Genomic DNA, 24,065 nt, shown 5'->3' on the forward strand with positions numbered 1-24,065 from the left:
TTTTAATAAATAGTTCTTGACAACACTTTGTTACTTCTCTGTAACAGTCTTCATGAAACAAGAGAAATCAGTTGTATAATTTTATTTTTCTCTATTTTAATGTACTCACTTCCACAGCATCTGTGGAAATACAAAGCACTCTTCACAGTAGTTGCTAGAATGGCAGATTTTTCTTCTTTGCCTCCTGGAAGTATTTGTTCTTTTTGGTCTTTTGTGGGTCTTAAAGCTTATAGTGTTACAGTTCAGGTTCATGAGTCATTTTGAACTATCAGATGAGGTAATTCTTAATTTAAATTTAGGTTTTGATGTGTCAGAGTCACGAAGTTCAGTAAACATGATTTTATTTGAAATTATTTTATCTTACTATACAATATAATTGGTGTAAAATATTCGGGTAAATATTTTTATTTGAGAGCAGACTCAGCTTAATTTAATCTCTGAAAAACTGCAAACATAGTGACTTGGTTGAAACTGTGACAGCATCTGGCAGTCATTTGAGCAGGTGTTTGCATGATGATATTAATATTACACACACACTCTTCCAAATTTGTTTATTGACTTTTATAATTCTATCATCAACAAATGTGATTATAATGCTTTTTATGTGTGTTACTGCCTGATACTGTTACATTTTAAAATAGGGTTTTTCAAAATATTTTGGAGGCACTGTATTTTAAAACAGATATTTCTGCTCTAAAGCAGATGTATGTTGAAGTGTGTTTTAGGGAAGGATTTTCAAAATAGAGTTCTGGCAGTCTGGTTTAAGAGTTTTTTGCTCAGGGAAGGGCAGTGTGCAGTGTTGAAGAAGTATTACTTTGTGAGCAGCATCTCTCTGAAGGCTCCCAGTGTAGCTGCTTTAGTCTGCTCAGGGCTTTCAGGGAGCATCTGGACAGCTAAAACCAAGGCTACTGCTCAAAGAGGTCGCTCAAGTCCTTCAGGTTCCCTGGTACTGTTTCACTTGGCAGTAACTGCACAGGCTGCATCTGGAAAACTAGGATCAGTTGTTATTCCTGAAGTGTCAGAAATCCATGCAGAAGGCCCTCAGAAGTGTGGCAAAAACTGCTGGTGAGAGATATCACTGTACCCTTTCCTCATCTTCCTTGGTGTCCAGATGGGAAAAGGAGGATTTAAATTCTTCTGGTGCTGCTGTGAGTGTGTGCATTATTCCTTATTGTCATCTGTGCTGGAAGAGCAATCTTTTAGTAGGACCCCTGCCATTTTCCTCAACACAGTGCAAGAAAATGAATATATTTCTGTTCTGCTTAGCCAGTCCTTCAGTGTTTCAGCCAAACTGACCTTTCCTTCCGTTTTACCCCACAGGCTTCTGCTGTCTCTTTCCAGCAGTAATATGTTCTGTCCTTTGTGACCTCCATGGGTGGTGTTCTGAAGACCTGATTGGATTTTATCTGTGCCCTTTCCATCACCTACTGGGACATCAAAATTCTCTGCCTTGCTTTCTATTTTTTTTCCCCTGTTATTTTTGCTTATTATGCTGTTGCTGTGTTTTCTGTGGCAATTTTGAACCATTGTACAGACCATCCAGAGCTGGGGGAAAATCCCAGCTGTTCTGACAGTCATCTTGTGTCTTCAATGCAAAATAGGGGAGCAGGGGGGGCTTGAGACACCATGCTCGAAGTCCTCAGGTAGTTTCTGGGGGATATTAGTGGCAGTAATCATACTTACTGTATCAAATCTAAAATAGAAACAAGGGCTGCAGAATCGATCCCTGCTGCAGTGTCTGAGTACATTTGGGTGTTTTGCTGTGGGGCTGGTGGTGGTGCCTGAATTCCTGCTGGCAGGGCCTGCTTCACACCCACGGCTGCTTTTCTGCTCTGGTGTGCCAGGGAAGGCTGGGAGCTCTCCTGTAGCAGCTTCTGTCTTCTGCCTGCCTTGTTAAATTGAGAGGGTGTTTTCCATCAGAGATGCAAAGAAATGGGTAAAACCATTTGTGACTGAGCCCTGAGTGTGCCTTGAGTCTGCTCTGAGGTCACTGCCCTCCCACAGGCAGTGATCCCCACGCTGGGCCAGACACGCCTTCACAGGAAAATTCAGTTCATCTATCAATGTCCTTTAGGCTTTTTGCATAATTCATAAATACTTATCCTTCCTAGGTAGTGAAGTGGTCCGATATGAGGTGTGCCTGGGAAGCAGCAGACAGGGAGTGTGAGCCAGCTTCCAGCTGAAGTTTTGGAGGTGCCTCTCTTTTAAAAAGTGATGGGTCTTGATAGAAATTTCACAGTTCAATTCTGTCCTTAAAGACCCGTGCTGTTGGTGGTTCTTCCCAAATATGTGGTCTTGTAGCTGTGCTGAGCTGGACCAGCTGCTGGGCTGGCTGAAAGCTGATTGTGGAGGTGCTTGCAGGTTAATTTTCAGGTGGATTAATGAGCTGATGGAGCTCTTCTCTATTGCTCTGAGAGCCTGTGTGGAGGTGTACACATCACCAGTGAACTTTATCTTTGCACAGCTTCTGTCCTCTATTTGGATGTTGTGACAGTGTTGTGATCTCTACTGGTTCATGGCAAGGTTGCCATTTATAAATACCTGCTAAGGAAGGGGAAAAATAGTTTGGGGTTTTGGTGGCTTTTTTTCACTGATGTAGCAGCTCAGGCTGCATGGTATGTATAATCCAATATAAGCACAATGTTTTGTAATTTATGATCAAAAACCCCAAACCAGAAACCCTTGGGAAAATCATGAGATTAAGATTTTAAAATGCGAATGAGTCACTTCAGAATTGCATTGCTTTATTTTTTAAACAGACTGCTGTAGTATTGGGAGTTTTATTGGTGGCATATTGGGTTCTTTTTTTGTGTTGTGTTGTTTTGTTTTTTTTTTTTCTACATTAGTCTCTTCAACCTAATGTATTCAGGAAAACTGCTGGCTCTATGGCATTGCTTTTATGGCTATTATTTTCACATCTCATTTTGCCCAGTTTAAGAAGAAAAAGGCAATTAAAATGGAAAGGAAATGAAGAATTGTTTTCTCACAGTTAAGCATCTGCAGAAAGTATATATTTTTCTTAACTGGAGTTAGTTTAATTTATTTTCTAGATGCTTTTTGTTCTGGCCTTTTTAAAATTCTTGCAGCTTTATAATGTAATGTTAGTTATAGGGCATGCAGTGATGAGTAATTATTTCTTGCTTGTTTCAAGTATGTTCCATAAATATATGAACAGGGAAAGTTGAAACTAATGAATCAAAGCCTTTAGAATTACACTCATGACACTTTCTTCACTTCTTTTTTAAAGGACAGGAAGAAAATATGCTCTTACATTTTCAAGTGTAATTTAGGTAAAGAGAATGTATGTGTTTAAAGCTAACTCCATTTTACGGAAGGTTTTGTGTGCTGGCCTAAGCTATTCCCAAAATGTTTGAGGAAAACTCAGTCTTGAGTTTTGTACTAAGTGCTATGTTTACTAAAGGATTTCTTGATAACATTTAGTTAATAATTGACACTTCAGTGTTCCTCATTCTGCTGATTGTGTTAGGTAAAAAATTTGAAGTAATGAGGTGATTGAGTTAGCATAGTGAATTAAATTCTTGCAGGGAAACCAAAAGCCTCAGTTTTTGCTTTTTCTTAAGCTGCTTTTGGTGTAGCTGTTGTGTGTATATGGAGAAAGTACACATGAAGGAACTTAGATTTGTATGCTGTGATATTCTGACCTTTTTTTTTTTTACTAGAAGTACTCTGCTCTCTAGCACTTCCTCCCCACCCTTCTGATTATGTACTTACCTGAAAATTTCTGTAGCACTTTCCTGGTATAAAGCAAAACTACAATTCCAGTTATCAAATTTCTTTTTTCGTTTGCAGATGATGATGTACCTGCAGATATGGTTGCAGAAGAATCAGGTCCTGGTGCACAAAACAGCCCGTACCAACTTCGCAGAAAAACTCTTCTACCTAAAAGAACAGCTTGTCCTACAAAGAGCAGTATGGAGGTAACTTCTTTGGGTTTAATTGTAAAGGAAATGTTACTGTTTCAAGAATATGAAACTAGCTAGTATTTTTCTTAAGTTATCTTAATGACTGAACTAATTCTTAATTATTTTATTAAAGGGTGCCTCTACTTCAGCTACTGAAAACTTTGGTCACCGAGCAAAACGTGCTAGAGTATCTGGGAAATCCCAGGATTTATCAGGTAATAACATTTGTGCAAAAAAAGGGCAAGGGAGAAGGAGTTAGAGATATTTTAATGTCACACAATCTCCCGCACAGGTTGTCCCTAAACTATCTTTCTGTGTGTTCTCCAACTAAGAAACAGTAGTGGGGAAAAAATACCAAAACAAAATTGCAGGCTTGTTCTGATCTTCAAATTTGGTAGCATGATTTTAATCAGAATTTTTTGAATCTGATCTTTTGTTCCTGTCTGCTTCACTGCAGGCATGTTTTGGTTTGGTTTTTTATTCTCATAGTGCTGTGTAGTTGTATCTAAGCTGCTGTTAGGAGCAATAATACTGCAGTGTTTAATTACCATTTCTCATATTGATGGCATTGTTCCATTGCATTTTTGGGGATAGTTTGGGTATGTCACCATAGCACTTCATTGTGGAGAGAGGGAGAGACTTGGTGTATTTGTAAATAAAAACCAGATATATCTGCATACATAATGTATGTAGATTTTTGCACACATCTACAGTAAATGCACGTTGTATAATAAACACACATCCTGTACATGTGTATGTAACTGTACTGTGTGTATTTTATTTGTGTGCACACACTTTGTAGGTGTACACAGGCACACACCCCCTGCTTGTTCTGTTTTCTGTGTAGTTTTTCAATCTCTCTGCTTCTATTATTTTTTGTCTCCTGACACACTCTTCAGTTCCAGGAGACCTGCTGTCACTTTTGCCTGGAAAATCAACACCAGCGCCTGCCAACTCCCATCGATGTGGTTTCTCCTGCTTTTCTTGCTTCTATTTTTTTTAGTCCATGTCTCCCTTAATATTGTGAATTAAAGCTGAGCAGCTGGCACAAGACTTTGGGTCTGTTTTCATGTCTTGTGTTGAGGTCTGCTCTTTCTGGCTTCTCATTTTCTCCATAGCATAGTTTGTTGTCTTTTTTTGTCCCTTTCCCCCTTCGTTTTATTCTCCCTCTCTTTGATCAACTCTCTAATTTCAGCAGCTGTTTAAGAACCATTTAACTTCAGATTTATATTTTTGAAATAGCCAGAACCAATTGGACATAATCCTGTGTCATTTTTCATTGATTCTTTTCCTGATTTGCTCTCTGGAGCCTTGTGCAGAATTGTCTTGTCACAGACTCTGTTTCTCTTGACAATTCTTAGTTTTTCTTCCATTTCTTTCACTCTTTGCTGTGCTAGTCATTGTGCTTTTACTCTCCTCCTTTCTTTAGTGAAAGTGTGTAACTTTCTAGCATGAGTGACACTGATTTCCTGAGGAATTCTCCATGTTTTCACTGCACATTTGATTTGTTAGATTCTTGAGCTCATGTGGGGGGGATTGTGGAGGCTTCTCCAGCATGAAATTGACAGAGGGATCGCTGTAAACAGTGATTTTTCAATTTTACTTTTAAGACTGTGTTCAGACCAGTTGCAATGTAAGAAAGGAGTGTCCTCCTCAAACCATTTTCTGTTAATCTCTTTCCTAGTATGGGTGACAGTTATTTTTTACTCTCCCTGTTGAGTTTCCAGGAGATTCCTCTAAATTTGTACAAGTGTTGATTCTGGTGAGATTTATTTTAATACACAGTCCCCTTCACCTCATGTTTTTTGTTGGCATAGGTAATGATAGCTGTTGTAACTGAGTTGTAGGTGTGAGGCTTCTTGGATTGTCATGAGTGGTGACTGTGTATTGTCATCTGGGCTGTACAGGTGTTTATTTTAGAACTGTGGATGAAATGATGGCAAAGGACTAGAAATACAGGAAAATTTCTTGGTGGAAAACCATTCCTTGTTGTGCAGACTCTGAGTGGAGGAAAATTCAGTGAAATTGAAAGGAGAAATGCCAGTCAACTAGAGTTTCCAACTGGTGTGGAGCCAGGAGTCGGAAAAACATCTATTTTAATACAGATTTCAGAGTTAGTTCTGCTGGGAGTGCTGCTATTTTAAATTTCTCTTTTCACTGAACTATGGATTTGCAGTACATTCTGAGACTTGAGGTTACTGGCTCACTCACTGATTGTTCTGTACACTAGGAACATGCATAAGTTTACAGAACTTACTGACTTTTTAAATTGATTTTTTTCTTTTCCTATTGATTTCCTTTCCCAAGAACAATACATGCTATGTTTCTGACATATTTCTGCTTCTTAACAAGAAAAGATTTTTACTAAATACATCCCTGTGGAGCAAAAGCTATTTGTCTCCATCTTCTCTACTAAAATGGACAAAAAAGGCAACCATATAAGACATAATTGACAATTTTGGATTCTTGGGATGGCATTCTTTGTCTTTGTACAAAGAAGGAAATTCACTTTCAGGCAGCTTCCCCTGCTCTTTGTCTTGGTATTACTTTGCTAGTCCCTATCAGCTAAATGATCAAAACTGAAACTGAATTAGCTTTGTGAATATCCTGTGGAAAGTGAATGACATAACTAGCTGTGTTTCTAACTTTCAGGTGTGCAGTATAGTAATACTACTAAATTATAAATAGTTCAACTGTCAACTTACAGTAGGGCAAAGATAAAGATTGGTGATGACCTCTCACACTTCATTTTAATTTTTATTCTTGCCTGGTTTTGACACTTATTTGGAAAACTGGTTGGGGTTCTTTTAATATGAGTATGCATTTTGTCCATTACCTTGACTTCTTCAATAGGCATGAAACTGTCAGGAGTAGGAACATATAAATGCTTCTGATCTGGTGGCCAGACAAGCCTTTTAAAACTGTTTTGGCTCATTTTTGTAAACTGAGAGGAAACATTGATTACATCCTTTCTTTGACACATTACTAAAAGATATCCAAGATGTGAAGTGTGGATTTATAGAACAAAAGCATGTTGGTCTCTTGGATACAAAGTCTTCACATTAAGAAGCAAATTAGCTTTTTCAAATTATACTGGAGAATTTCACCTCGTAATCACTGTATCAGTGATTTGAGTGGAGAAATCTTAAATCAACCCCTCCTTAATTGAGCAGAAGGGCAATTTAAATTAAATTGCTCACTTCTACAGGATTTTGAATAAAGCTGAGTGAGGATAGCGAACACCTGTAAAATTATCATCTTCATTTTGAAAGCAGTGCCTAGGTTTCCAAGTAAATGCAACTTGAAAAAATTGCAGGGGCAAGAAGGTTAATTGAGGCTTTAAAACTTTTATTATTATTTTTATTTCAAGTGTTTTGACACTTTCTCAAAGTTGCTTCTTGTCCCTTGCAATAAGGAAACACGTCTGGATTTCAATTTTGATTTTGAAATTGAGCATAGGAGGGAAAACAGGACTATGAAGTTTGGAGCAGTGGGAATGCACTGTGTTAATGAGCTTCTCCATTCAATAAAAAATTATTCAAGGTCCTAACATAAAGGAAGAAAAAAACCTGCAGTTTGTTTATGGAAGTAACTGTATGCCTCAGGGATTTGTGTTAAAAGGAGAAGACAGGTTGTGGAAAACTTGGGAAGATTTACTGTTTTGCATCTGCAGTATAAGATTTCAGCTTTCAGTAAGGCAGTAGAAGACTACATCTAACTGGAAAGCTACCAGAAAAATATTAATTCAGAAGCAATGTCCAATTATCCTGTGATGCATTTCAAGAGTAATTAGGACTCTAGAACAAACTGCTCCTGCCTGTTTGACCCTTTATACTTCCAGTGGAAAAAAACCTTTTTAAAAACCATTGATAATTTTTTTTTTTAACCAGCATTGATAATGCATGTAATATTTTTTGGTGATGTACAACCATGTTCCCTTACTGGCTGCTGTAAAGCTCTTCAGGCTTCAGGCCTCCCCAAGTGTCTCTTGAGCAGAAGGCCTTTCCAGACTACTTGCATTTCATGAGTTTTACCAACTTAGTGGATTCAGCCTGGCTCATAAGGCTTTGTTTTATTTTGTTTTTTTCTTGAATAAAAATAATTTTGTAGTCTGCCATTAATACTGTTCCAGAGAACTGTCTTTGCCAACTTCTGGGCATTCATTCCTGTTTCTTTCCTTGTGTCCCATGCTAGCAATTCTGTAGCTTGCAATGGACTACAGCAAGGAGCTGATCATAAAAAAACTGGAGGAGGAATAGGATACTGTGGGAGCAAATAACTGGGCATGTGGAGTGGTGGCACTTACCACTTTGGCACAGCATAGGTTTTTGTTGGGTTGAAGTGGCATGTACCTATAGTTCATGGCTGTAAACTGTGATACTGCTGTGAGCAGCTGTCAGTTGCATAAATACATCAATGCATAAAGTGCATCTCTGGCATCTGAGATGAAATTGGTGCTCTGGAATCACTAAGGGGACACTGGGTACGATGGCACAATAAGGAATACTTTCAGGGAAGGTGCTGCAGTCTCAGGAATATTTCAGAATTTCTTCTACCTGGTCTGATCAGAGGTGTAAGCATGACACCCTGGAAATATCACTTCTGTCACAGTACACAGGTTCTGGTGATATGGTCTGCAGACCCCAGTTTAAGGTGGGGTAAAAAAGTCACAGTTTGGTGCCTGCAGTTTTTGTCTTCTCCATCTTAGAGCTGAAAATAACACATTTCTTTGTGCTGTCTTGCCCAGGGGAATCCTGGGGCAGTTTGTTTTGTTTATATGTGAAATCTCACATGGATACTATTTTTCAGAATGTTATTCCCTCATATTTAGTAGGTCATCTTCCTTAAGGTCACTTCAGTAGGCTTCTTGTAGTAGCCAGAATGACAGTCCTGTTGCTCCTTAGGCTCAGGTGTGCTAAAAAAATCTGATGGGGGGGGCATTACATGGATGTAATTGTGCTGTGAATTTAGCAGGCACAAACTTTGAGTGCCTTGCATACAAATGCTCTAAACTTTAGAAGCTGCTCTGTGTGGTTGTGCCTTTGGGATCACAGAGAGGGTCCTGAAGGATTAGCCAAAGAAGTGACCTTTGCAAGTAGAACTCACCTGCTCTGAGGGTTCCTGCCCCAGGAGGGTCTGGTGAGAACACAAACTGCAGGCAGGGCTTTCCCAAAGGAGTGTCCATAGCAGGGTTTAACAAAGTGCACACAATGGCACGGGAATACAGCTTTCTCCAGCCTCTCTGAAGAAATGCATCTGGCAACACTAATACTTCTGCTTTAGATTTTTCATTTTAAAAGGAAGAGCATAAATGGGAGTAAGTTGAAGGAGGAGACTTGGGAGTTATTGATGGCTGTTGATTTCCTACATCCCAGATGTCCTCTTTCCCTAATGTGTTCATTGTGGGAGAACAAGGAAGTCTCCCTAGTAATTTTTCCAGAGAGTGACTATTTCTGATTAAATTATTTTGTGTTTGAAAACATTTGCAGACATTTTGGGTTTGGGGTTGCATTATTATTATTGTATAGATAATGTGGGTTAATTGAACCACAATGAAGCTAATAGCAGTGAGAAACCAGAATTTCTGGAACATGCACAGTAGCCTGCTTAACATCTGCACTTCTTTGCAGAATGATTCCTCCAATAGAGAAGGCGAAATCAGAGTTTGGAAAGAGGACTTGAAGTCTGACTTCAAGTTACAGATCTTTTGCCTTTGGTTTTAGAAGAAACAAGCTTTAAAAAAAGGCTGCCTTGAGATAATTGACATTTTAAGTGGGAACCTTTCAAGTGACAAGTTGGTAATCTTTTACAGTCAGAATTTGAACTCACTAGATATGTCAGTAACCTTGTATTGATTACTGTTTAATAGCAGCACCTGCAGAGCAGTATCTTCAGGAGAAGTTGCCAGATGAAGTGGTTCTAAAGATCTTCTCCTACCTGCTGGAGCAGGATCTCTGTAGAGCAGCTTGTGTGTGTAAACGCTTCAGTGAGCTGGCTAATGATCCAATTTTGTGGTAAGTGAAAAGCTATTCCTCATTATCTTGAGAAATACTAGATGTGCTGCTCAAGATGCCAGTACAATAGAAAAATTGAAATGCTGGTTACAATTAGTTGAAGGAAAACCAGTTGTATTTTATTATGTCTGATTTAGTTAAGCATTATTTTTGTATTATATATATTAAACAGTAAAACTTGATTTTCTAGTAGTGTAGATACTAGTTAAACAATGCCTGTTTTAAAAAAATCAGTTCCTTCAGTTGCCATTCCTTCTTCCCCCTTTAAACTTTTTTAGGCTACTGTGGGGATTGTGTTACTTCACACAGAAGGAACAAAACATTTCTTCAACTTAGATGCGAGCTTTGTCTAGTATTACTTAAATGGGGTTTTTGTTTGGTTTGAGTTTTGTTTGTTTTGTTTAATGGTTGGATACTTGGGTTGTTTTCTCACATGAGTCTGGTCTACTCCTCAGTTATTGAGAGTTTTAATAAATGGGAACTAAATTTATAGTTTTTATAAGGAAAAAAAAACAACTTATTTCTTGAGCTGCTTTGTTTTAAATGTAAAGATTAAGACTAAAAGAATAATAATAAAATAACATCACAGAACTACCCTGTTTTCCTGTCCTAAAGACAGCTTTGGGGATGCCTTGTCAGATGAATTACAACTTCTGTGATTCAGTGTCATCCTGTAAGTCTGGGCTTAATATCAGCAGGCTCAGACACTGCAATTATTTGCATTCTGGCACTAATGAAAAGAATCCAACTGCTGTGTGCCGTTTTCTTCTTTTTAAACCACTGTAATTTGTTCACTGATGAACTCTTTTTGGAATACAGTGCATCACTTGTTCTCACTGAATGCATTTCTCAGTCTTTTTTTGGCAAGGTGAAGAAGAGGTGGTGGCATGCTTGGTCTTAAGTTTTGTTATACTTGTGCTACTAGCTTTTGTAAGTGTTAATGCTGCAGTTAATGTACGGTTTGATTCACAAATAGTGTACATAGCTGCTCAAGTTTCTTCCTGAAAATTGCATGTTGAGAACTTTTTCTCTTGACTTATGAAACACATACAAATTTTAGTCAGAAAAACACAAAAGTCAGTACAGCAAAAAAATTGGTTTTAAGTGGTAGGTGCTGATCTTGGTCGTATTCACAGTCACTGGCAAATTCTTCTCAGAAAAACCCCAGGTTTGAGCCTTTAGTTTTATATTAAAATGGAAGGTTAAAATGGAAAATTAAAATTAATTTTCTCTTCTGCTCAGGAAAAGATTGTATATGGAAGTATTTGAGTACACTCGTCCAATGATGCATCCTGAACCTGGTAAATTTTATCAGATTAATCCAGAAGAATATGAACATCCAAATCCCTGGAAAGAAAGCTTCCAGCAGCTGGTAACAGTTTTATTCATTTATATTCAAATTCATGGGTATTTATAAAAGTAAAAACACACACTTCTGAAATGTGGCTGACAAACAGTAATTATCTTGGGTTTAGACTTTAAAATCCTTGTGGTGTTGTGCACTTGGGGGAATTCAGAAGTTATTTCCTGTTTTGAGGCACACTTTAGGGAGACACCACATGGTAAAGTGCAGTCCTTGAGTATCCAGCTCTGGTGTGTTGGGTTTTGCATCACTGAAATTTTGTGTACAAGATTGTCATGGTCTGAGACTCACAGTGTGAAAGATGCTGTTGTATATCTTACTAAACCAATGTGTGTGCTGGTTATCAGATTTGTGTGCATCTTCCTCTGGTGAACCAAACATATTGGTAATGCCACTTGGGCTAAATAGTGATTTACAGCTGGCCTGACTAGAGGTAAACAAATCTCCTTTAAGGAATGTGATTGTATACCTCTAATCCAAAATGTCAAAGGTATTGAACAAATGGCTGGGCATGATAGTAGGAAAACATAAGTGAGGGAAATAAACATCAATGTGAGTGTACTACACAATGCCATGTGTTGTTGGTTAATGAATTTCTGAAGTGCATTGAGGACAAATGCTTGACTTGGCTTCTTTGATTAGTGTTCAGTCACTAGTGAAGGTATGGGATTCTCTTTTCCTCACCATATAAATGCAGGTTTTTTGGCAAGCTGCTAGAGAATCAAGAGATGGAAGTAAGGACAGCTCTTGTGGAATGCTTCAGGTGTATGAGCCTTTTCAGTTTTGAGGCTTATGGCTGTGTAAGTAGTTGGACTTTTGGCTTAGTTGATCATTCCCTTAGGCTCAGACATTTTTTGGTGTTGCCATTTCAAATTGTGTGCCTAGAGTGGGAGGTCAGTATATGATCCTTACTTCCTGGGACAAACTGATATCAGCAAATGGCTTGTTAATTAGGGAATTAGTAGGTCTCCTGTCAGTGCATTCGGGCCCATCTGTCTGCAAGCTTCTCACAAACTCTCTTCCTTCTTTTAGTACAAAGGAGCACATGTAAAGCCAGGTTTTGCTGAACACTTCTACAGTAATCCTGCAAGATACAAAGGAAGAGAAAATATGCTGGTATGTTCATAAAGTCATTCTTAAAACTATTTATATATCTGTATAAATGGAAATGGACATTACTCTAAATCTGTTCCTTTTCTTCTAGTATTATGACACCATTGAGGATGCTCTTGGTGGAGTTCAAGAAGCTCATTTTGATGGACTTATCTTTGTTCACTCTGGTATATATACTGATGAATGGATATATATAGAATCTCCAATCACCATGATTGGTGCAGGTATGTAAACTGGGAGCATCACTGTCTCAAACCTGTATTAATTACCACGTTAATTAACATGATACTCAGGTATATTAAATATCCAGTATAAATGCCCATCTTCCTTCATCTGCCTAGAAAATAAGTAGTTTTTGTACAAGCATCACTAACTCAAAAGTAGCTGAGGCTTCAGGCTGAAGTGCTGTTGTCTGCTTGCTAGTTCTCAGAATAACTTATCTTTTTATTTCATGAGAAAAAAATGGAATTTGTCAGAAAGCTTATTCAGTAATGGGACTGCAGTTGAAACATTTACATTCATACATACACACACATATATATAAAACCCAGCTCCAGAGTAGAAACCAGCAGTGACAACAAGCCCAAATTAGTATCTGTCCCATTTTCTTCAGTATCATAATTCCATCTTGAGGAAGGAAATGAGAGCATCCAGCAGAAAGATTCTGAGACTGGAGGTTCTTCCTCTGTTCTCTGCCAACTGTTCCTCTGAACAGGAACCTTTATGGAGAAGGAAGTAAGACTTGGAGAATAGGAAGGGTTTAGGAAGTTAATATAATATACCAGGCTGCAAATTGTGATGCTTGTGGAGCTGCTTGCTTTTCATGTCACTACTAGGAGCATGCTAATTCCCAGTAGCATGTCACTGGTAGGAATTCAGGCTGTGTTACTGTCTGGTAGAGATTTTGGTTAAGGGGTCTCAGACCTCTTGCTCCTGTGGTGATCTCGAAGGGAATTACCGGCTGTTTTGTGTTTTTGAGAAACCATCTCTCTGGTTAGTTTGGTTTAATGGGTTGTGGGTTTTATTAAGGGTGGTGGGTTTGGGGTTTTTGTTTGTTTGTGAGGGTGGGGGTTTTTGTTTGCTTTGGTGGGTGTATTTCCTACGGATGTGTTCTTTGTTTTGCAAAGTCTCTCTTTTTGGGTATTTAACTGTTCTCCATACCAACTGTTTTGTTCTTGAGTGAGACTGTTCTGGCACTTCTTGCCTGGGTTTTGCAGCCTTGGCAAAGGGAACGGTTTTGAGCAATGCAGGCAGATTGTTCCAGTGTTATTCTGAAAAATTGTCCCCACAGATCTGCAAGATGTGGCTGTGTTAGTATGTGAGTTTGTCAGTTTGTGACTGCATTTCTGGAGCTAACATTCTGAACATGCCCACTTAGAGTGCTTTGGTCTGTGTTGTGGAGAGCTTTTGGAGGACAAACTGGATTCCTTTTGGATGAGACTAATTTACAAGACATGTTGCTGGAATACTCCTACTGCCCTTCTGTAGCCAGTGTGTGTTCAGTCAGAGGGACCTGGGGAGGACTAGTGCAGAGTCAGTCCCTTCTCCCCTCCCTGTCCTGCAGCATGTGCTGGGGATGCCTGATCCTCAGCTCTGGTTCCCTCTGTGGTACCACTCCTATGTTAGGCTGCAGTGCTTCCTCATGGAGATGTGGCCACAGACAAATAACCCCTGGCTTCTGTTTCACAGAAGAGAGGATTACAGTAAAAATAGGGCAGGTCATATTCATGAAGTGTTTAAAATCCAGAGAAATTGGATCAGGACTATCCTAAGATATAAAATTTCCCAGTCACTTCATGACGCTTGAAATGATATCTTGAATATCTGGGTAAATTTCTGCATGTTCTCTGTCTCCTTTTAAGTTTTGAAAAGCCATCTGCTTTCCCTTCCTCTGGAATTAACCTAAGTTATACAGAAAAACTGTTATCTTAAGTACAGTCCTTTAAAAGCCAGGGATCTTTATTGTGTATTTTTGTAACAGAATAGCTGTCTTGGGGAACAAAACCTCCAAGAGGAATCCAGCAATGCTAGATGTATTTATATTTCAGTTTTTGGCATTGCTGACTTCACTTCCTCAGACTTTCTCTTCTGAATGGTGAGTGACATTGTAGAGAGAGTCAATTTTCATTTGACTGGAAAAGAAAACAAATTAAAGTGAACCACTAAGCCTTGGAGAACTACCTCTTCTCTGTTCAGTCTGGCATGCTTTTCAGAATGGTGGGATTAAGGCAGCACCAAATCTCTCTGCATTTCTACTCAAATTTCTTTAATAGTTTATTCTTCTGGCTTCAGAAGAAGCACAACATTATTGGAAAGGCAGCTTAACATACCTTGAGCTTGGAAGAAGCTTCTGCTTGGTCACATAAGCAAAATGTGCTTACAGAATAATGCCCGTTGTTTTTTGGTGGGTGGGTTTTTTTTGGGTGTTTTTTGTTTGTTTTGTTTAATTTTGGGGTTATTTCTTCCCCTAAATCTGAGGGAAGGAATTGGTTGAAAAGGAAGACTTTGGAAATATTACTAGTACTCTGGCACATCTGAATTGCCAAGAAAGAACCAAGAGGAGAGGTTCTGTAAGAAAATTGTTGCGTCTGGTTCAGCAGACAGAAATACCTTTGGATTTTTAAAAAGGATTCTGTTTTTCAGGGTTGGAGAGGGGGGTGTTTGCTGCAGAAATAGAAGCCTTCCATGGAGTCCATGGAGCGTTCAGCAATTTCAGCAGTTGTACAGACGTGTCCTGATCTGAGAATCTTCACTTAATGTGTATTTTCAGCTTTCAGCTTTCATTTTTCCCTTCATTTTCCATGTGACTTACTTTATGCAAGTAAATGAAAATGGATTATCAAAAGATCCTTCAGTCAAGAAAAAAAAAATTACTAAAACCAATAGGAATGGTTATTGTCATTTTAAGGGTGGAAAAATCTAAAATTGTAAGACAATTATTATAATTGGATATTGTTTTATTTTAGAGTGCAAGAATACTTTCACATGCCTGAGTTCTTCTTCAAATACCCATTCTGCATTTTGAATTGGAAGCTTTCTTTTGAACTGGTTTAGACATTTGTGGTTTACATTTTGTAGACTGTAAGATTTAAAAGTGTATCTGGTTTTTGCTTGGTACAGTTGGACAGGGTCACAGTTAGTTCCTGTAGAAGGTAGTGATTTTTTTTGTCTTCTAATGCAAGGAAAAGGGAAATTGTTTTATTCCTTATGAGGAATTAAGTAATTCTGAGGCAATATCCAGTTAATGTATATTTCTTTAGACAGTCCCTTACTGTAGGCTTTCCGTTCCATTATTTCTAAGTGGTCTATCCATGGTCCTTAAGCTGAGCATGAATTCTGATCCTGGGGAACATGACTCCCTTAGGTTCCAGCAAACTGAATTCTTGGGAGCTGTGTTTTGCTTGATTACAAAATTAATGGTCCTTTTCTTCCGTTTCCAATTCTAACACTGGTTTCTTTATTCTAAAGTGGTCTAAGCCAAAAGCTGAAATGGAGATATTTCTCTGAATGATGATTTCACAAAGATTAAGCAGAATGTTGCAGAGAATTTCATTGGTGCATTTGGAATGAAAATAATGCTCAAGGAGGTCTTCACTATTTTCCTAGGGAGACCCGAGTGCAGTGATCTTACTAACTGGCCTGTTCCGTGATGGGCATTCTGGGACCTTCCCAACTCAGAAGTTACTGCTTGTGTAGGAACTCATGAGATGAGAGGAAGGTGTCTGTAGAGAACATGATCCAAGTGCTTTGCAAACAATTCCACAAATCTGTTTGATAGTGTTTCAGAGCATCCAATGTGAAGTGCAATTGTGCAGTTTTTCTGTGCCACTCTGAAAGTTCTGATACTGATTTATGGCTCTCATATCCTCCTTGCGACTCTGTTTATTTCCTGGGTTGGTTCAGCTGCAGTACTGTGGTGCTGTTCCTTTCCATGTGCTGAAACACACAGATTTGTTTATGCCATTGCATTTGCACCATGGTGAATATATAGAAATGTCACCAAACCACAGAAATATGTTTTGTATGATGACACAACTCCTCATCAAAGCCTCTTTTAGTTGTTATCTGATACTAAGTGAATAGTGGTGTAGAGGAGAGCCAGACTACCTTAAAATATGTGCAGCTCTGCAGTAATGAAAGCGGAGATTGAGCTTTCAGATAGTGAGAACAAGCTGGATAATAATGTAAATGTTGCCTCATTCTGACTGACATCTTTCTGCCAGAGTGATAAAGAACAGGACATACTGCTTGTCTGTACTAATGTCAACAAACAGAAAAGGATCTGCTCATGAGGAATCCTGTGCGTAGGCTTTTCAATAAAATACAGAATTTAGGATAAATACCTGATCACATTTGTGTTGTGTTGGGAATGGTTTAAAATGCTATCAGATAAGTTATCTGCTATAGTATGTGAATCTTCCACCTTTATATTTGGTGTGTTGAGGGAGGGCTGCTTCTGGCTTGCATGTTTAATGGGCAGGTTTGAATCAGACAAACGATCTTGCTTGTGAATGAGCGTCATTGAATTTATTCCACTGAGTGGCTGAGGTTAACTGGTGCTCCCTCTGCTGGCTTGTGCCATCCCCACGTAAACATCACCTGCCTGTGGATTAAGAGTAAAGAATTGAGCAGAGCCTCACTGGTAACACAGGAAACCAAATGACACATTATAGCATTTTGCAAGTGAACCACTTCATAACCTTTTGTACATGCTGCCAGTAGTACAGTTCAATCTAATTCAATAAGTTGGTTTTTCTTTTTCATAAAGAATAATGAGGATGTCAATTCAAAACTGCATCCTACATTTGAGAAGTGTGGGGAGGTCACTTGTAGGTCATGAGTAGATTAGTAAATGGTGCTTCATGTCAGTGATGGAATGTATGTTTTTAGCATTAATAAAAGGATTTGGAATACCAGAAGAAATCATACTTGGAACAGAGTTAAACTGTCTCTAGCCTGGTACCCGTGTCTAAGCTGTTCATTGTAAGTAGTAGTCAAAAACTAACTCTGTAACAGAGGAGGTTTTTCTCACAGTACTAGATATTACTAAATTGGTGCCTCATTGTCTTAGTTAAAGACTAGTTTCTTCATTGTCTTTGAAACTTCCTTTTTCAAGATCCTTTTGGCAGGAGGACTATTTATGTGCCAACAATAGTGTTAATTTTCCTTTGTTGCTTCAAACAGAGTTCTGTATGTATTTTGAGGAATTTTTTTCAGCAGCATGAACTAAGACTTTTTAATTGTTCTCTTTGCAGCACCTGGAAAAGTAGCAGATAAAGTTATAATAGAAAACACTAGAGATTCCACCTTCGTTTTTATGGAGGGTTCTGAAGATGCCTATGTTGGATATATGACAATCAGGGTAAGAATCTCACCTGAAAGCAGATCTTTCAAAAAAATTATTTTAATGTCTGAGCAGGTAAATACAACATTTCTGTTTTCTTCCTTTTCAGTTCAACCCTGATGACAAATCTGCTCAGCACCACAATGCACACCACTGCTTAGAGATTACCGTGAACTGCAGTCCAATTATAGATCACTGTATTATCCGAAGTACTTGTACAGGTTAGTGGGCTTTTTATTGTTTGAAGAAACACAACAAATTGAGTATGATTACAATTGGCATATCTTTATTTTTTGATGCAGGTATTCAATACAGGTCTGCAAGCCTTAATTGCCTTGGAGCATCACTGTTAGAGTGACTTCTTTGTGTCCAAAACCTCTGTGATAATGTGTACTTGGTTTTCTGTTTGAATCTGTTTGGACTCGTTGGACAGTTGGTTTGAAATTGAGAAGTGACAGTTAAATAAACATACCTGGGTTTGGTGTATAGTTGTAGCTGGCAGGATGGGGCATTTGAAAGGGTTACACATGGGAGTTGTTCATGGGTTTGTTCTGATGTTCAGTATTGGGATCAATGGCATTAAACAGTCACAAGATGTAACTGCTGAGCTCAGCTCACTCTCAGTGGAATGATTTGACATGTTCAGAGGATGAGTAGTAGCTCTACAGGCAGAAGTGTTGGAAGACTCATTTTACCATCAGAGTGAGGAACTTATACCACCTGATTTGGGAAAAATCAGTAGTCTAGGTTGAGGAAAGGAGGAGTCAGTGTCTGGAAGTGAGGAGCTGGATGGCAGCTTAGTCACCGGCAGGAAGACATGGCAGTTTGTAATCACTGGACACAAGATGTGGCAAGCTGAACATCTTTGAACACAGCCAGATGGAGTGGAGTTGGAGTGTCAGAAAGAAGAGGTTCAGGAGAATTAAGCTATTGAGTCTTCGTGTGGAAATGGCCATGTGAACTTCCCCAAGGTCAGCTAGGGAGAGGGAATGGATCTGTGCAGCAGGCTGTGCGTGGAGGTTGCTCAGCTCAACATAAAGGCAAGGAAAAAAAGAAGAGTTCTTCCAACTAGATATAAAAACTACATTTTTCTGGTACTGCCTGTGAAGAATACTGCAGGGAACCATGTTGAGAACAGTGGAAGGATTCCTGGTGTGTGCCTTGTAGAGGAAGATGAGCTTTCTTGAAGGTTTTGGGCTATAAACCACTGCACTTGGTCAAGGCAGTTCTCTGCTTTGCATCACCATCTCTTTTATTGGAGACACATCAGTGAATACTTGGAGGTGTTAAAATGACAGAAGAGGAGCAAAGGACAGTGAGCTGCTCCCAGTATCCCAGTTATCCCAGTGTTAATGTTAGCACTAGGAAATTGAAATATACAGAGAAAAGGTGTTCTGGAGCTTACCATATACAAATACTGGGAACCCTGACAACCAGTGAGTGGAATTTGATAAGACCACATTCAGCCTGAATATTTAAGTAGTTTGAAGAGCTGCATGATTTCAGATGGAAACATGCTTATAGATAAGCTACTAGATCCTGATATTTTTGTGAAAGTTGTTTATGGAAATTAAGTTTAGATTATTTTTTCACACCACTTTCCATTTCTGAGAATTTTGAAGTTTTTCTCCCTCCAAAACTGTATTTCTGAATGTTTACTGTATTGAGTTGTTGATTTTCTTCTCCAAAATTAAATTCTTCTCTCTGAAATTCTGTTCAGTTTTGGAGGCAGTGTGTAGGCTGTATTGTCACTTATCAATTATCAAGTTTTACTGGCTTTTTAATCCTACCAAGCCTTGCTGTTACCTACTCAGGAAGTACTGAGTTTGTGTAAAAAGGGAGGAGGAATGGCAGTCTGCCAGAAAAGGCATTTACTGTTTCCAGGTAATTGACATCTCTGAAGTATTGATCCATAGGCATTCAAAACCTCTTTCCTAGCACATGCTTGATATCCTTTCTGTAGATCTCCAAGTTGCATTAAAGCATATTTCCACATTATGTCATATGTAATGTTCTTAATGTATGTCATATGTAAAGATGGGAGCTGTGTAAGTGCAAATGCATTAAGCTGAAGGTTCCTGCTGCCAGTCCCAAGCATCTTTTGAAATATTTTTAAATAAAGTTCAAATGGCAAGATCCTGAGTCTAGAGGTTCTGTTGCATCCATTATGGAAGAAATCTGTGTTAGCCCTCACCTCGATGGATAAAAGTAGTAGTGGATGGCAATGTTCCTTTTTTCAAAAATTTTAGTATTACTGAAGTGTGTGCAATCATTTAGTCTGAGTAAACAAAATAAAACTTAAACCAGTACTACATGTGCTTTGTATTTCAAAAGGACCCATTTCACATAATCAGTACTCAAGTCCAGTGAAGAGAGTCAGAATAAAGATTGCTTTCATTTAAATAAGCAAAATGTGATAGAGGTATGCTTTTAGAACATCACACCAGATTCCAAAAATCCATAGCTCCTCAGTCTCAGAAAGAGATAGAGGAAGGGGAGTGAAAACAGTTATGAAATGCAAGAAAGAATAAATTATTACCAGTTAATACAAATAGAAAATTAGCAATTGAGGGAAACTGTGGGGACCTCCCTCTAAAAGAAAAACACACCACTTTACTGCCGCAAAGAACTTGATAAACACCACAAGATGCATCATCTGTCTAGAAGAGACAGTGCTTGTGTCTTAATTTGGGGAACAAAGAGAGTTTTAGCAGTGATGCTGATCCATCATAGAATGGAAAAATTTGAATGGCAAAGTGTTGTGTAATTTTTGTTCCATATTTAATGAGAATAGGCAGGAATGATAAATGCCCTCATCCCCTAGAGGGATAATGAAACATGTTCCACTCTTGATAGTAACTGTGGATGAGGTTAAACAGCTGAGAAAATAGACATTCTAAAATCATGCTGGAGTTTAGAAAGAACTGGCCAAGAAATTCTCTGGCTTCCTATTGTGTATCAATGGTAACTTGAAACCTCGATGAGATGGTCTTTGTCCCTGGGGGAGGTGGGAGGGGAGAGACTACCCAGGGTGAAGTATGGCAGGAGTACTGCCTGTTGATCCTGGGTAAAATGATGAGGTATAAATGCAGGAGTTTGGTCAATCAAGAATACAAAATTTCTGATGAATCAATTTAGTGTATATACAGAAAGTTATAATGGTTGCATTACACTGTTGGAATTTTTGATTACTTTCTTTGACGAAAAGAAGGCAGCAGTCCCAGTATAATTACACAAATCCTTGAAAGATGTTTGACATCAACACATAGTGCCTGAAAATATTAAGAGTTCTACAGAATGCCCAGAGTCTACACCAAATAGATGAAAAATAACCTTCAGGGTAACTGTAATGGCTTTTTTTGGTGGTTATTTCAAAGATGACTTCTCGACTTGAAGAGAATAAATAAGACCCATATTAATGAGACCTGTAGACTTTACTATAGAGTATTATAGATACAATATGAATGTAATATAACTACAGTCTTAAAAATAACCAGGAATATGGGTTGCTATGACATTCCTGGTAGGTGGACTGTCAAACACCACTCACATTAGTCTGACAAAGTGCAGAGTTACACACACACAACTTGATTTTGTTCTGTTTCTAAGTGCTCAGCCCCTCTCCTGGGAAGGTGGGGAAAGCTTAAAGAGTCACTGTGGATAAACTGCTGAATGTGAGCCCTCATGTAGTCAAGTGGGCAAAAGAACTGATGTGATCCTTAGTTACACCTGTGGGAACACCAAGTAGAAGTGGAGAGACTCTGTTAATGCCTCTACTTAGTCGTGCTTCAGAATAAAGTGCTCTTTTCTGGTGTCCATAGCAACATGTTGGAAAATTTAGAAACTGTTCAATGAAAGGTCATGTAAGGTAAAGCAGAAAACTTTGGTTGTAGTGACTGTAATTTGTTACTTTATCAAGGAGAAGGCTGAAGGAGCAAATTGCTTGCACTGAATGTGTGTGTGTGCATTGGATACAGCATACACTGGTATAAAGAGAACTGGATGCCAAAGCTGGAGCAATTCAGATGAGCAATTAAAGTGTAAATTAAAAGGACAACAGCCCTCTAGCCAGCTAACAAGCTTTATGCTAGTTTCTCAGTTGCTGGAAGTCAAAGTTATCAAAATTTAAATATGTTTCTACAAGATATGTGCTGAAGTTCCTGCTACTAGAATTGAAACAGGACTTAATTCAGGGAATTAGTATAGCCTGTATTATTCATAAGGTCAGACTAGACAATCAAAATAATTTCTTTAGGAATTAAAAAAGAATAAGCTCTCTGTAAATGAGTCTGTGAATTATTTAAGCATAGTCTTTGTGGTGCTTTGCTAGAAGGATATATGAAAACTGACTAATAGAGCAGGTACTGGCTTGCTTATGTAGTGGTGTTTAATTATGGGGAACTTGTGTTACATAGGCTAGGTTCCCTGAGATGAGCTCTTACCTTTCAGAAATCACTGTTGATTTTAGTGCCTGCAGAATTTTATGTTGTCACACTTCATGGAGTTCAGGGAATTCAGCTGGTATGCTGAAGTCTTGAGCAGTTGGACTCCTAGTTTCCTGGAAAATATATATTTTCTGGGTTATGGTATGGTAGCTGAAATCATTCAAGGAGTTTTGTAATTCAGCTGGGGGGAGACCTGTTGGTTTCTGATGTTTGTTCTGTACTCGAGATTGTGTGTCTGTGTCCTGCTGAGTATTGGGTAGACAGTGTGTCTTTGTATGCTACAAAATTATTGTTTGGCCTCTTTGAAGTACTGAGTTGTGAAAATTTCAAGGGAAGCACAACAAGGCAGTAATTAGCAGAGAATTTTGGTAGATTTCTGTTGTGCTCTGCTCTGAACAGTCAGTATACAGTGGGCCTAACACAGGCAAATAAATGAGTGAGGACTTTCATAAGCATGAATTATTATATAAACCATTGTCCTGGCAGCTGTTTAACCTTGGCAGGATGATTTTAAAGTGACTCCTACCGTGGTTTTTGCATCTGCAAAATGATGACATTGGTGTTTTTTCTGCCAGTGGCTTGTAACGCTTTGGCTCTGTGAACACCAAATCTTTTTTTAAAATATCAGTTCACACTAACTTTTCTTGCTTTGCCAGACTATTTATAAATACACTATGCTTTGAAGCTATGGTAACTGTACTGTTTTCTTCCAGTTGGCTCTGCAGTATGTGTTAGTGGCCAGGGAGCTTGTCCTACTATTAAACACTGTAACATCAGCGACTGTGAAAATGTTGGACTTTATATTACAGACCACGCACAGGTAATTTTCCACATTCATTTCTTTACTTTGATAAAGTTATTCACTGTTCTGGATTCCTTTCTTAATTTACATTTTCCTTTCCCAGGGAATATATGAGGACAATGAGATCTCCAATAATGCATTAGCAGGCATTTGGGTTAAAAACCACGGAAATCCCATTATCAGACGGAATCACATTCACCACGGACGCGACGTTGGCGTTTTCACTTTTGACCATGGAATGGTAACCTATATGTTTTCTTTTGGAGGAAAAAATACACATGTTGTAGAACTGAAATCTTCCAATTTTGCCTGTTATTGGAGAAAAGTTTTTTTTTTAAATCTGTCATGAACAGATAGTTTAAAATATGCCTGCTGTTGTTCTCTTGCCCTTAAGTGGGAGACTTCACGTTAAAGACAATTTTAGCTGAAAGAGGTTTAAGCAAGCTTTTGCAGTTGATTGGCAGCCTGTTACATTGTATTATGTTGCAGTGACAAAATACCTCTTGAAACAGGATGTAAACTGTAGGCTTACATTTATACTTCATTCTTTTCCCTTTGAAAAGAACAAAAATAAGGTGCTGGATGATTTCGAAATGAAAAAAAAAATGCTTCGTGAAGACTTAGCCTTATTTTTATGTTAAAACTCTGGCATAGAGTATGTACACCTTCTCTGGGAAGAGGGCTTTTGTAGCAGGGAACTAGTTGTGGAATTTTAGCACAGAATTTCATATCAGGGTTCAGGCCTTCTTTCATAAATGTTTATTTGTGTGGGGTGAAGCTCATCACTTCCAAGTACATGCACAGTAGTGAGAAACAGCATTCGTAGCCCTTGAAATAGAAGAGATTTTTGTCTCTGAAATAAAAGATGATTGCTGACTTGTTTTAGGAAAATATTCTGCATGTCTTCCAAAGAGTGCCAAATCATTGTTTTTCCTGCTTGAATGACAAAATCCCAATTCCCCATGCCCAGCTGGCAAAACAAGCAGTTTTCTTTTAGTCACTCTTAAAATGGCAGATGTCTAAGGGTGCTTTCCATAGAGTGCAAAAGCTCTTGATCCCCA

At 38.5% G+C, this 24,065-nt stretch overlaps 1 protein-coding gene across 2 annotated transcripts in view; it reads left to right on the top strand.

The window, feature by feature from the left end:
- FBXO11 (F-box protein 11) overlaps window positions 1-24,065 on the top strand; it is a 70,657-nt gene that overhangs the window by 30,971 nt on the left and 15,621 nt on the right. The window contains exons 2-11 of one of the 2 annotated variants that reach the window (XM_030946069.1): window positions 3,811-3,938; window positions 4,057-4,138; window positions 9,793-9,937; window positions 11,180-11,309; window positions 12,333-12,416; window positions 12,505-12,637; window positions 17,669-17,775; window positions 17,867-17,978; window positions 22,916-23,022; window positions 23,108-23,245. In XM_030946069.1, coding sequence (XP_030801929.1) covers window positions 3,811-3,938; window positions 4,057-4,138; window positions 9,793-9,937; window positions 11,180-11,309; window positions 12,333-12,416; window positions 12,505-12,637; window positions 17,669-17,775; window positions 17,867-17,978; window positions 22,916-23,022; window positions 23,108-23,245 — 1,166 coding nt within the window. The remainder of the gene's footprint in view (window positions 1-3,810; window positions 3,939-4,056; window positions 4,139-9,792; window positions 9,938-11,179; window positions 11,310-12,332; window positions 12,417-12,504; window positions 12,638-17,668; window positions 17,776-17,866; window positions 17,979-22,915; window positions 23,023-23,107; window positions 23,246-24,065) is intronic. The other variant, XM_030946070.1, reaches the window with a different exon arrangement.

Source organism: Camarhynchus parvulus, chromosome 3 (genome assembly GCF_901933205.1).
Source record: "Camarhynchus parvulus chromosome 3, STF_HiC, whole genome shotgun sequence".
NCBI classification, from domain to species: Eukaryota; Metazoa; Chordata; class Aves; order Passeriformes; family Thraupidae; genus Camarhynchus; species Camarhynchus parvulus.